Source organism: Alligator mississippiensis, chromosome 1 (assembly GCF_030867095.1).
Source record: "Alligator mississippiensis isolate rAllMis1 chromosome 1, rAllMis1, whole genome shotgun sequence".
Lineage (NCBI taxonomy): Eukaryota > Metazoa > Chordata > Crocodylia > Alligatoridae > Alligator > Alligator mississippiensis.
This window is the reverse complement of record NC_081824.1, coordinates 291,238,454-291,252,442: the sequence shown is the minus strand read 5'-3', so window position 1 is coordinate 291,252,442 and position 13,989 is coordinate 291,238,454. Positions and strand designations below refer to the sequence as shown.

Sequence of the window (13,989 nt, the reverse complement as noted above, 5' to 3'; positions counted from 1 at the left end):
TAATGTCTGTTTACAGAGTTTATGGATGTCTCCACCAAAAGACAGCTAGGCACTGCATTTCAAGCAGTACTTTAACATAACAATCAAACTGGATCCAGAGACCCCGCCACAGGGAAATTAGATGGTCGTGATTTAAATGATCTAATCAGGAAGGACTTAATGGTTTTGAAATAACATCATTTACCATAGGTATGTTAGGAAAGAAGAGCCAGGATATTGTAAAATAAATGTTAAGGACACTAACGAGGAAAAAAAATAGCATCCTGTTTTTTGTGGATGCTGAGGAAAATTAGCTATGGCTCAGAGCCATGGCTGTTTGGAGAAGCATAGATGTAAAGGAAGAAGGTCATTTGGTAAAAGGCCACTGTTTGAGGAGGAGGCAGTATAAATATTTAGCTAAATTGGGAAAGATGGAATTGGCATTATAATCCGTGGGAAACATCCAAGCGAAGCTTTGGTTTTTAAGACCGAGCAACACGTGGTTAGGGAATCCTTTTGTCCTTTCTGTATACACCTCTGTCTTTGCTTTAGCATGAAATAGCCGAGTAGCTTATACTAACTATGCCATATAATGAATAGAAAAGGAATAATAGGCAACTTGTCTGCAGGTTTCCAGTGTCATGGAATAAAAAGCTGGTGCAGAACTCTGTAGGATTTACTACTATGCCTTTTTACAATGGGGATGAATAATGACTATGTTTTAAGCAGGTATCTTTTGTGTTAGGCCTTTTAAGTGCCCTTCCTTGTGTGTGCAGCCTGACTTTTAGTACTATCAGTATTGACCTCTGACAAACAATAGCTCCTGTGTAAGGTGATCTTAGAATTGGCCCCAGCCCCCATGACTATTTCAGTTTGGGATAATTTGTTATTTTCATTTCAGATCTACGAGGATCAACCTGAAATTTCCAACTCTTTCAAAACCACAGAGTTTATTCCACTTTCTAAATTGCTTTCAATGGTGATGGTAACAACTCTTCCTGTTGTGTGCAATAAAGCCATGTTCACCCAAGGATTAAATGTAAGAGCATTTAATTATCACAATGATTTCCCCCTCCCCCCCTGCCCCCGATAAACCTTGTTAGTGCCAAGTGTTTGCAACGTGACTGTCCAAGCAGCTTTTGAAACTGATTTATTGTAAGATTTATTGCTGAATGCCCTAATAGTGACCTTAATTCAGCTTGCTCTTAAACCTCACTCTCAGTTTCTTCTACGAACCCCTCAGAAATTTGAGGCCTGCAAAAGCTGGAGGGCTGGAATGTCTTTCTTCTAGATTCAGTGACACTGCACTTCCTTCTTAATATGCTGTTTTTTAACAAGTATCTTGATACTGATTTTAACTGCACTCTAAACTAGTTTTTGAATGTAATTGGTAGGGAAAGAAGTGTGGTAAGTTTATTGTGACTTTTTATTTAACTTCTCTTTCTTTTTAGTTACCCAACAAAATAGTGAAGCACACTGTCTTGTCCCTTATGTCAACTATTTTGAAAAGAGCTCTGAAAAACATTGAGCACTGTTTGAATGAGGACACATGGCAGAAGTCAGAAATCTACACCCCGTCAGTGATGCAGGAATTTGTACAGCTATACAGAGAAGCCCTCAGCAAGGTACAAAGTGAAATAAAATAGGTAGGGGATAGGATAACACATTATGCAGCAGACAACATCACCTTTCCTGGGAGCCAAGCAGATAAAAATTCTGAAGCATTTTTTAGGCACATTTATGAACAGTTAATAACCTGTGCAGTGTTAGAGCACATTATCTAATAAAACTGGTCAGTGGAAATGCTAATGAAATTTTGTCCTGAGAAGGATTCATATAATTGGTAGTTGGTGTGCTGGAAATGAAACTTAAAATTTCAGAGCAGCTTTGTAATGTTTTTCTGATCACAGTTTAAGTTAATTGTAAACAGTGGAGTTCAGCCTGATTTAAATTAAGGTAACTTTCTGTACAAAGTGCTCCTTGATTTAAAAATATGCATTCTTTTTACTACGCAGACAAAAAGCCAAGCCAAAGCCAAAACACTCAGCACTTGGTAACTTCTCATATCGGTTCTTTATGCAGTTTTTTCTTTCATATGTTTATGCTCTACAGAGCTGAGAATAACAGCTGATTTCAGTTTTTATTTAAATAGGCTTAATATGAACAATTACAAAACCTTTGCAGAACAGTGATTCTCTTTGTCAGTGGGTTAAGAATACTTTCAGCATTGTCTGGTAGAGAGGAGCTGTGATATCTTATTGTGGGGTTTTTTTTTTTCCTTTTAGCTTTTACCAGACATGACTAGTGTAGTGGCAGTCTGGCAGTCACTACTTAAGCAAGAGAAAGAACATCACGTTGGACAAGGAAAGGCAGGGGCAGACACTGTCTCCACCTCAGAGGAAATGACCGAGATCACAGAAACTGATGAGCAACATGGTAGGAAAATATGTTTAGACATCACATCCTATATGAATGTAAACAGCTGTGACATCCTGGTCCCAGGGAACTCATTGGGAGTTTTGCCACTGAAATCAGTAGGGCCCAGATCTTTGTCTTTGCATGTTGTCTCTGTATGCAAAGAACAATTATATAAATCTGCCCTAGATCACTGTCTTAGGAGGATTTTGCAAACCTTTTTTAAACAGAATCACCCGTTAGGAAAACTGGCTGCATGCTGTGCTGTTGACTGTGTTGTTAATGGCATATATGTCTTCATTTGTACGTTTCACCCTTTCCACAGCTATTGCTTTGCACTTTCCCAAAGCGATGTGCTCCATACTCTGGGGATCCCTGGGGTAAATCTTTCTGATACTGTATGGCATCTTTGTTTCTACATGAAATTAGTTAACTATTAGTTAACATTTTAATTAGAAAGTAGTTAACAATATTGGAATTTCTAGCATCATCATTTATGTCTCCTTGAGTAGCAACTGGAAAAAAAAACGAGGCAGCTTACATCTAAAGAGCTGCTGTTTCAGCTTAGTTTTAAGGGTTTTTTTACAACCATAAAGGGTGGGCAGCCCCGTGTGGGCTCATGCTCTCACTCCTACTGCTGCTTTGGCACCAGCCTCACTTGGCTGCAGAGAGTTTGTGTTTTTGTGTGTGTGCGCATGTGTATGTGTGGCCCTCAATAGCTCACCAAAACTCGTTAAGTGGCCCTCCAGTCCAAATAATTGCCCACAGTTGGCCTAGCTGATGGGGAAATACCAAATACCAAATGCTAAGTAAGGCCTTTGATACGGTATCCCACCCTATACTGGTGAACAAGTTAAGAGGCTGTGACTTGGATGACTACACAGTCCGGTGGGTGGCGAATTGGCTGGAGGGTCGCACCCAGAGAGTCGTGGTAGATGGGTCGATTTCGACCTGGAAGGGTGTGGGCAGTGGGGTCCCGCAGGGCTTGGTCCTTGGACCGATACTCTTTAATGTATTCATCAGTGACTTGGACAAGGGAGTGAAATGTACTCTGTCCAAGTTTGCAGATGACACAAAGCTATGGGGAGATGTGGACACGCCGGAGGGCAGGGAACAGCTGCAAGCAGACCTGGATAGGCTGGACAAGTGGGCAGAAAACAACAGGATGCAGTTCAACAAGGAGAAATGCAAAGTGCTGCACCTAGGGAGGAAAAATGTCCAGCACACCTACAGCCTAGGGAATGACCTGCTGGGTGGCACAGAGGTGGAAAGGGATCTTGGAGTCCTAGTGGACTCCAAGTTGAACATGAGCCGGCAGTGTGACGAAGCCATCAGAAAAGCCAATGGCACTTTATCGTGCATCAGCAGATGCATGACGAATAGGTCCAAGGAGGTGATACTTCCCCTCTATTGGGCGCTGGTCAGACCGCAGTTGGAGTACTGCGTGCAATTCTGGGCTCCACACTTCAAGAAGGATGCGGATAACCTGGAGAGGGGTCCAGAGAAGGGCCACTCGTATGGTTAAAGGCCTGCAGACCAAGCCCTACGAGGAGAGACTAGAGAAACTGGACCTTTTCAGCCTCCGCAAGAGAAGGTTGAGAGGCGACCTTGTGGCTGCCTATAAGTTAATCACGGGGGCACAGAAGGGAATTGGTGAGTATTTATTCACCAAGGCGCCCCGGGGGTTACAAGAAACAATGGCCACAAGCTAGCAGAGAGCAGATTTAGACTGGACATTAGGAAGAACTTCTTCACAGTTCGAGTGGCCAAGGTCTGGAACGGGCTCCCAAGGGAGGTGGTGCTCCCCCCTACCCTGGGGGTCTTCAAGAGGAGGTTAGATGAGTATCTAGTTGGGGTCATCTAGACCCAGCACTCTTTCCTGCTTATGCAGGGGGTCAGACTCAATGATCTATTGAGGTCCCTTCCGACCCTAACATCTATGAATCTATGAATTCACAATTGGGGTTAGGCAGGTGATAGGTTACAAGCTTCCTTTGTCTGAAAAAAAGAAACTGATTATGGGTCTTTGTTCTAAAATAAACTGATATTGGTTCTTTGTTTTGGCTCAGGTTCAGATGATGCAGAAACCACACTCCTGAAAGCTGTGTTACTTCAGGTCATCTGCCTTTATCAGAAGGTTGTTCCCCATACCGTAACGCAGAGCAACTTTGATTTCAGCAAACTGCTGAAAGGTACGTTGAGTGTATTTAAATTGTCTTCAAGTGACTAATGAAATCACTGACAAATCTCCAGCAGGAGTGGAGGTTTGCTTCTCTGTTTAGATGAAGGAAAAAACTATTCTCTAAAGCAGTGTTTCTTAACCTTTTTGTAGGGCTGTGTGAAATTTCACTGAGTGTTTCGTTTCAGTTGCTTTGACGCGTTTTGAGCTCGAAACAGTGAAATCAAAATGAAACTAAAAGCATCGAAACAGCTTCAAAATGAAATGAGGGCACTTGAAACGTTTCGAGTTTCGAAGCAGCCTGGTGGTGCAAGGCAGGGGGCCAGGGCTGCGCTCTGAGCAGCTCCGCAGCCCCATGTAGCTCAGCCCGGTGGGGAGTGCAGCCCTGGTTCTTCCGGCCTTCTGTTGCTGGGCTGCACTCTGTGGGGCTGGCGGAGCCGATCAGAACATAGCGCCGGCTCGCTGCGCTCTGATTAGCTCCACTAGCCCCACGGAGCGCAGCACTGGCTCTGCCTGCCTCCCGCCACCAGGCTGCGGAACCACTTGGAGCTCAGCCTGGTGGCGGGAGGCGGGCAGAACTGGTGCTGCACTCTGCCTTCCACCACTGGGCTGAGCTCCATGGGGCCCAAGTGGCATTGGCAGCCCCTCATCATCCGGCGCAGATCCGGGGGTCTGCATCCTCGGGAGGAATCTGGCACAGCTCCGCAGCCCTTCTGGGGGTGTGGGCCCCTGGATCTGCGCCCAGATGACAGGAGGCTGCCGCCGCTGCCTGGGACTAGCGGCAGCATCTGTCTTCCCTGGTGTTGGGTGCGGGCTGTGCCCAGCGCTGGTCCCAGGCAGCAGTGGCAGCCTCCTATCATCTGGCATTCATGGGGGGTTCTGAAGCCTGAGTTTTCAAATGTTCCTGAGGGAATTAGTGTCTAACTTCCATATGACTTTCAGTGGATAGAATTTGGGCCTACAACTCCCTTAGAACACTCTGACAATCCCAGCCTCATTTTTTTTTAAACTCTGTATATCTAAAATGATATTACCAGTCTTAACAGGAGAGAAGAATTCGAGGAAGGGTTTTTAAAAAAAATCTCTTAATAACATGGTTTATCTTCTCGAAAGTCTCAAATTAAAGTAGCTTTTCTTTCTGCCAATTTAAAAAAAACATATTTTAAATTATGCTGTCTATAGTACAAGGGAAGAGAATGGAATTGCCCATGGCATTACTTCTAATGGAATATCATAAGAGGAGAACTATTAGAAGTAACAGGAGATGGTGGTGTCAAAGTTTATCTCCTAATTAAGTTGGCCAGGGTGCATCTCTGTTCAGTGAGGCCAGAGAAGCGTGTAAAATTTCTGTACCACATGTAACTAGAATAATTGGCTGTATTTTGTGCTGTTCCTTAGTAAGATGCAGAGTTATAAAACTACATTAGATAAAAGTTTGTCAAGGCAAAAGGAGATCAAAAACTTCAAACAAACGGACTTTTTTTTCTTTTTTTGTCACAACCACTGCTCTTAGTTTGTTTATTCTGTGACCCTCCAGTTATATAACCCGTTTATCTCACTATTTCTTGCAACATAGTGGATTGACTCCCCTCCCCCCAACTCCCCCCAGAAAACACAAAAGGGGGACACACATCTCATTAGAACTGTTCATCTTCAGTGATGTGTTTAGTTACTGTATAACACAAACAGAATGTAGTGGAGAATAAAAACTAATGTCACAAGACTAATAAAAAGAGCCCGGATATTCATTTTTGACTAGAGAAGATATTATAAACATTGATGGTAGCAAAGTGCATTTGTCAATTAGTCACAAACTTTCCACTCTTCAGCAGTGTTGAAAGATCTTCCCCTCAGACCATAGACAAGCTATCTAAATGTAGTACATCTCTTTTTTCCAACCTCCCTCCTCGCCTTCTCTGCTGAACAGCTGGTACTGTTTTATTCTTTAGTCTTGCTATTGGTGGAACTCTTCCGTTTTGTTAGGTGTGATAGCTTTTTCAGCGTGCTATCTCCTATAAAAGTGTACTGTATAGACATTACATATTACTGGAAAAGAAAATGCTGAGATCATCCAATAAGAAATGTAATTTATAAAGTAAACACCAGAGTGGATATAAAATATAAAGTCTGTTCCATAGCACAGAGTACACTGTAACTATATATATATACTCAGAGAGTCAGGGGCAACAGGACTAATTCTGTGAATTATAGGTGTGTATTAATATAAAATGTCCCTCCTCAATCTATATTTTGTTTTACATAAAAAATAGTAGTTATTGCAAACCAGTGATAAAAAGAGACTTTGAGGATGATGCTTACTTTTAGTTCTCGTTAGCAAATCTTGCATTTCATAATACTTACAGACATTAGCTATCCTACTGTCTTTGATCTACCTAAATCAAGAAAGAAAAAAAACCTGTTTATTTGAAATTTTTGATCTCTTTTTACCCTGACAAAATTTTAACTTGGTCTTAAATGGTTAACATTTCTGATGCTCCTAGGTCAGGCGTGGCCAACCCACAGGGCACATGCCATGAGTGACATGGACAGTAACTGTGCGTGGCATGTGGCAGACTGGGGATGGAGATGGGAACACAGTGACAGATAGGAGCAGAAAGCAGAGCAACAGATCCAGCATGGAGCACAGGGCAGGGTGTGGGAAGCAGAGTAATGGACTGGGCAGGGGGTATTAAGCAAAGCAGGAGAGTAGGCAGGGAAGGGGTTTGGATTGGCCCTCAGGGAAAGCAAGGATTACCTTGTGATACACCTGCCAAAAAGGTTGGCCCATGCTGTCCTAGGTTTTTGATGGAAGTTCCTCTAGAGATAACTAAATAATGTTATTACTGCTTTATTTTCAAACTCCAGGTATTGTCACCGAAAAAGGCCTCCGAGAGGAGATTCCTCCTGTTCTACAGCACCACATACTGAAAGTGGCCCTGGAACTGCCTGCAAACAAATTTGCCTGGTTTAAAGTACAGGTAGGAGAGTGAAAGATGTCTTTATCCTTTTTCTTTTGCCAGTTTCCCTCCTGTCTTTGTGTTTGAGGCTGCACATCTTTGCAGTAGATCCAGTCCTTTTAATTTTAGCAAAACCCCCTCTTCACTGCCAGTAAGGATCATTGTCTTAACAACAGCTAAGAAGAATCACAACCAAAAGATGTTGTCTTTTGGAATAGAAACTTTACCCTGTCCTGGGAGTGATTGGGAAGCCTGCAAGTCCCAAGACAAGAGTAAGAACCTGCTGGGTATGGTAGGGGCATGTCTACATGAGACGTGTACTGCAGAGTTGATTTAATTAGCTCTAGTAAATGCCTTGCATCTACATGTGCGGCCCTATTAGGTTGCAGGAAACTAATTAACTTTGCACCCGAGTAGTTTTTCTACATACAAGTACTGTCCTGCTTCGGAGTTTTTTACTTCGCAGCGCTTCACGTGTAGATGCTGACGTGGCTAGCTGGGGAAGAGGATGCTTCAGTGCAGAGGCTGCCTGCCAGCTAGCCCCACACTGGAGCATCCTTGTGCCCCAGCCAGCACCTCTGCAGTATGTTGAGCTGTGTTGGAGCAGCCCCTGGCTGGCAGGCTCCCCCTCCACCCCTAGATCCTTTGCCAGCTGGGGCTATTCCACCCTGGCTCAGTGTGCTGTGGTCCCAGGCCCACGTGTAAACTTGGCACCTGGGAGCAATAAACTATGGTGCAATATACACCAGAATGTATTTCTTTGCCTTAATGGCATGTATAGATGTGCCCTGGGGGAGGAAAATTCTCCACTTGTCTATGTGCACACCCTAACTCTGCTTTCATTGAGAAGCACATTAACCCACATGTACTGTGGGTAGGAGAATGCACAGAAGCAGGTAACGTGGAGTAACTGCACTGAAAGTTTGCAACCTAGATCACTATGCACTAACTTGTTTGCTTAGTCTGAGGCTTTGAACCAAGAAAATGAGCTAATGGTGGTTCTTCTAACCACCGAATGGGGAAGACTTTATCTATTTGTTACCCTTAGTGTATCCCACAGCAACTGAAGGCTTGCATAAGATTCCCTTCTCTTCTCCTTTACCATAGGCCCATATAGGAACAGAACTGGTAAGAACCTCCTTCACCTGGCCTACCTTGTGAGACCTGGCGTGGGGGGCAAAAAAATTTAACGGCTACCTTAGTTGGGGACTTTCCACAATAGTACGTTCTCTTTCACATTCAGATTAACCTAAAGGACAGAGGAAGGAATTAAAAGGAAGCAGGGAAGATCTTTGAAGCTGGCAGAATTTGTACTGTTAGCCTGTTTCACCAGCTCTGTGGATTTATTTATTAATTTTTCATTTTTTGAAAATTCTAGTGTTCTCAAGCCTCGAGGGAGAAGAGTGAAGGCAGATGATGTAATACATTTGTTTAATACATTTGCTGCTGTTAAAAAAAAAAAAAAAATAAATAAATAAAAAAATGGGATAAGCAGTGCAGTAGTGTAGTTTAGAGTTATCTGGCATTCAGTGGATGGCTTGCACCAGTATTGTGTTCCTAAGCAAGTAACTTCAGCCCTTATATAGCTGGACATATCTCCCATTGAGATCAGCACTAGTAGTATGAAGTCAATATTCGGAGGGAGGGTAGTGTGAGTGTAAGTTAAAATGTGGGGTGAGAGAGTCCACTTTATCTTAGAACTTTCTATTATTTGGCATTGCTATAATGCATACCTCTTCCACTCTTTGGAGGTTATTATTCTTATCTTGCTTTCCCAGGAAACACAAAGTATGTGCAAATCACCCTAATCCCCATCAGTCTTAGTATTTCTGGGCAGATCTGCAAAACAGTTTTTGCTACCCAAATAATTCAGTGTAATTAATTTCTCTCTAGTGTTATCACACAAGGATGATTTGAACCTGTTGTTCTTTTTAGGATGTCTCGGAAGCAGAGAAAGTGTGTGGTGAAAGATCGGTGTTCTATTTACTGATGAAAATGTTTGTAACAAGTAATCATTCACAACTGAAAATATCAATGAAAAAATTAATCATCAAGGTAAGCTTCTTCATTGGTCTGAAATACCAGGGTTTTAAAATCTCAGCTCATCTAATCTTTTTCTGAATGCATTGGAAAGGAGTCTGGGTGGCTGGCAGTGGTTTTACTTCCACTTTCTATTATCGTTCTTGTGAACAAAATGAGTTATATGATAATCTTTGAAAATAAATTATGCTGAATAAATTCATTGACATATTCATGAGAGAACTTATTTTCAATATTTTACCCATCTCCTTCACTGGACTCATGCTTTGGGTCTTGAATACCATAGGAAGATATATTAGATGAATGATAACAAATTGACATAGTTTGCCCCTTCACTAGCCTATTCACATGGATCAGTTAAAATTATTATTTGTTACTTTTTATTTTTTAAGAGTCTCTAATTCAATTTGCCTTGTACTTTTTGCTCCCTTCCTTTCTGAAGCAGCATTCACAACCAGCCTGCTCTGCTCATATGAAATATTCCCATTGGCCATAATTTTATCTGGGAAATGATGTGGATTTTGTACTTTTTAAATCTACTTTTAACTGCCTTAACGGAAGAGGTCTGATTCTCAGGATTGCTGAGCACAAGCACAGATCCTCCTGCAGGAAACTGGCCCTTATGGAAATTAGGCCACTTTTAGTTTAATTTAGAAGCCTAAATTTAAAAATTCTGTCCTGTGTGTTCCTAAGCCCTGATCTCTGCAATCAGGTTGACGTGGGTGGATTGCTATATCTGTGCAGGCAGAGGCATTTGTCTGCAAAGGTCCAGTTGTAATATGGTTTTGAAACCAAAATTATGTGAATTAAAAAAAACACCTAAATCTGGCATGCGATTGCTGTTATTGGGTCCAGTTGCATGTTTCCAGCTTCCAAAATGCAATTGCTTTTACCGTGGAAATTGCCTCATGAGCTTGTTTTACATATAGGTCACACCAGTTAGTGAGATGCTGGTGATCTTGCCTGCAAGTATATTTCCCTTTCTACAAGTAAGTAACATCATTGTGGTCTTGCTATTGGATGCCATTGTCAGGAAGAGTGTGCCAGATTGCGGATGAATTTCCAAAGCGCTTAAGGCATGGTCCAGCAGCACCTGTTGAATACAATGGTAGTCCTTGTACTAAGTTCATTGGGCTTCTGGATCAGTGGTAAAGCCCAGGTCAGTGGGATTCAGTATAAAATGTTATGAAGGCTTAAAGACAGTGAACCTGAACGTTCTTTCACCAAGCTCCACATTTGAAATTTTCAGCCCTTGGTAGTGGCAGGGGCACTCCTCTTGTGTTTGTGGTAAAAAAGCATGTCTAAATTGCAAGAGCATATTTTTCCAGAATATCTTGATTCCACTGTGGAGTAGAGATTCGGTCTGCTTGACAGATTCCTGTTTCTTCTTCCTTTCAGTCTGTTCCATTTTCACTGAGGTGGAGACATTAGCAGCAAAGTCAGGATAGTAGACTTCTAATGAAGTCCAGCTTGTTAATAATTGTGTTTTTGCTTATTTTTCCAACATAAAGTATATTTTGAAGACTTGTTTTCAAATTTTACATTCTGTACCAGTCTGTTTTCATGGGGTCTACAAGTATATCCCTATTTTAGAATTTGGCAAAGACACCTAATTATTTAAAAGTGAATCATGTTTTTTGATGAATTGTTATGTCAGATTCATGGAAGCAGATACTTTTCTTTTTATGTCTGCTGGGGTCTTGCTTGGAGTGAACAATGAAGTCATGGAAAAGAGTATATTTCAATATAGTTTTCTAAAAGCCGTAGCTCTTTAAACAATTTGAGTTTTTACATGATTTTGTCGTCTTCCCGCCCCCCTTAGTTATTTTTATTTTATTTCTTTGTTTCTTGCCCACCTGTTGCATAAACAGTATGGTTTTGATTTTACTTAACACTGTTTTAACTTTTCTGTTTTTGGGGTTTTTTTTGATAGAGATAAAGCTTTTCTCTGCACAATTTATTGGCATGAGATTGGGAACAGGTTGTAGATTTGACAGTTCTATGAATCCTGGGTCTTACTAATGCTTTGGGACTTCAGTCACTTTAAATGTGAATAACTTTGCATATATAAATAATCATTTGTTCACCAGTATTATTTATGTGCATAAGATTAATCAGCTGTGTGGGACTGGGGTCTGAAATGCAGGACTGGGGTCTGAAATGGATAGATTTAACACAGCATGTGGGAGATTTGGGAACAAACTGGACGTGCCTTTGATTGGTGCTAATTAGTATGTATTTTAGGGAAGGTTTTGGAGGAGAAAAGGGCTGTTCTTGGCACAGTGGTAGCATGAATAGACACTGAGTCTGATTTTTACTTATCCCAAGGTTACCTTTCATAGTTCTGGAAGTGTCAAAGGACCTTAAAATCCTTGTAAATACTTACTTCCACTTTGAGGCCCTCTTTTTGCATGACCTTCTCTGAAGGGGAATCGGGCCCCTGGAGTTAAGTATGCAAGGATGTTTTCCTTGAACAAACTGTTCCTTCTCCTTTCTCGCAAAGAACAAAAATGAAAACTGCTGTGAAAAAAGTGTTTATTTTTATTTTTAACATACATTTGCTCTGGACAGGTTTTGTATGACAGTGGGGTATTTGAATACACATGGAAGGAACTTGTACTTTGGCTGGAACATTTGGATAATACAATAGAAGACAAGAAGGAAGCAGTGATTCAGTTTTTGGAAAGGGTAATGACTGTTTAAATAAGTTAGATAAACAACGCCAAGAATAGCATTAATGGAAACTTAATTGCTTTGTTGCTGTTGAGAAAAACCTTTCAAAGAATTGTGAATGAATTCTGTGTAAGGAATCACTGTCATTCTCAGAACTCACATCTGTTGTCTTTGAGGGAGAGGAGGAGGAGGAGAGAATGTATTCAGAAGTTTCGGGGAAAACTGAATTGCAGTAGGATATGTTCCTAGGGTCTGGTTGATATGAGGGGAGAAGACTGGTAATAAGGACTGAGATTTTCTAAAGAGTCTAAGTGTTAGACACTTCACCCTTTTAGGCTGAAAATCCTAGGGAAAAAAATTAACAAAATCTAGTCAAATGTGGTCTTTCAGAAAGCCCATTACCTTACCTACCTACCTTTTCCAGATGCTAAATATTACAACATTTCCCTTTGTTTCCATCAGCATTCCTCTTACAGCATTTTATGCACTGAATTTCAGTGAGCCATCTCCTCTATGGTACTATGACTGACTGACTTTTACCTTTTACCTTGGTTTGCAGATTTTACTGAAATTGGTGACAAATCCTTATCCATACACAGATAAAGCAGCAGACCTTGTCCAGGAAGCCGGTATGCTCCAAGTCAGCTTGTTTAAGCAAGACTCTGATAATGTCAGCATACCCATTTCCCACATTGATGGTAAGTGATGATTCTAAGGAGGTATTTATGTTAATGTATATTAAAAATATTTTGGACTTGGGACCAAATTTTGTAGTCCTTAATCAGGCAGACTTCCTACTGGCAACCACTGAAATCTTGCCCACATACAGACCTTCAGGATTGGGCTTTCTAATTGTACAGGCAGTCCTTGACTTAGTGTTTTGCACAACGTTTTGTACAATGTTTTGCACTTACAACGTTTATAAATTGACACCCAGTTTCAACTTTCTGACGTCAGTTTCGATTTACAACGCTTGATCTGATGCGATGCCACACCAGCAAACAAGTTCACTGCGTCGCTCATCTTCTTGGAGAACATCTGTCCAAACTTCCTTGGACACTTTGTTTAAGAAAGCAGACAAGAGTCCAGAAAAACCTGCAGCCAGGACTCCTGAGAAAACTCCAGCCAAGAACCCTTCAAAAAGTCCAGCCAAGAGCCTTTCAAAAAGTCCAGCAAAGTCACCTCAAAGAAGTCCTTCCAAATCAATAGGATTGCTATTTACAATCTGAATACATTAATGTAGCTATATTACTCATCTATAATTGATCGAATACAAAATTCTGGAGTATTTTTGGTGAAAATAGGGTATTGGGCCTTGGGTCAAGAACCAATCCCCCATTTACAACATTGTTTCTTATGAGAAAATTGGTTCCGAGTTACGACCTTTCGACTTAAGACACGGTTTTCAGGAACTAAGTGTTTCGTAAGTCCAAGGACTGCCTGTATTCATCCCTATATGTAGAGTCTAAATCAGCAAATTGGCTGCCCAAACCAGAATGTATTTTCTGACACAGCTGTAGAGTTTGAAAATTATATTTTATCTGAAGTTTTAAATCTTCTTTCCCTGGCCTGCAGTCTTGTTTTTTGATCAAAGTGAAACCCATTTACAGCTGTGCCCCTTCTTAAACTGCAGGGCCAGACCTGACTCCCTTTGCACTAATAAGCTAGAGGCTGGTATGGCACAATGATCCTTTGCCACTTCTGTGTACATACTGGGAGGGCATCTGTAGCCTGGGTGCTTCTGCT

The 13,989-nt window shown here is 41.4% G+C and overlaps 1 protein-coding gene across 2 annotated transcripts in view; it reads left to right on the top strand.

Annotated features, from left to right (window-relative positions):
• The window catches only part of URB1 (URB1 ribosome biogenesis homolog), a 73,200-nt gene that overhangs the window by 14,112 nt on the left and 45,099 nt on the right, over positions 1–13,989 (top strand). The window contains exons 10-17 of one of the 2 annotated variants that reach the window (XM_019476055.2): positions 881–1,018; positions 1,431–1,604; positions 2,265–2,415; positions 4,464–4,586; positions 7,439–7,551; positions 9,466–9,585; positions 12,142–12,258; positions 12,803–12,941. In XM_019476055.2, coding sequence (XP_019331600.2) covers positions 881–1,018; positions 1,431–1,604; positions 2,265–2,415; positions 4,464–4,586; positions 7,439–7,551; positions 9,466–9,585; positions 12,142–12,258; positions 12,803–12,941 — 1,075 coding nt within the window. The remainder of the gene's footprint in view (positions 1–880; positions 1,019–1,430; positions 1,605–2,264; positions 2,416–4,463; positions 4,587–7,438; positions 7,552–9,465; positions 9,586–12,141; positions 12,259–12,802; positions 12,942–13,989) is intronic. The other variant, XM_059720684.1, reaches the window with a different exon arrangement.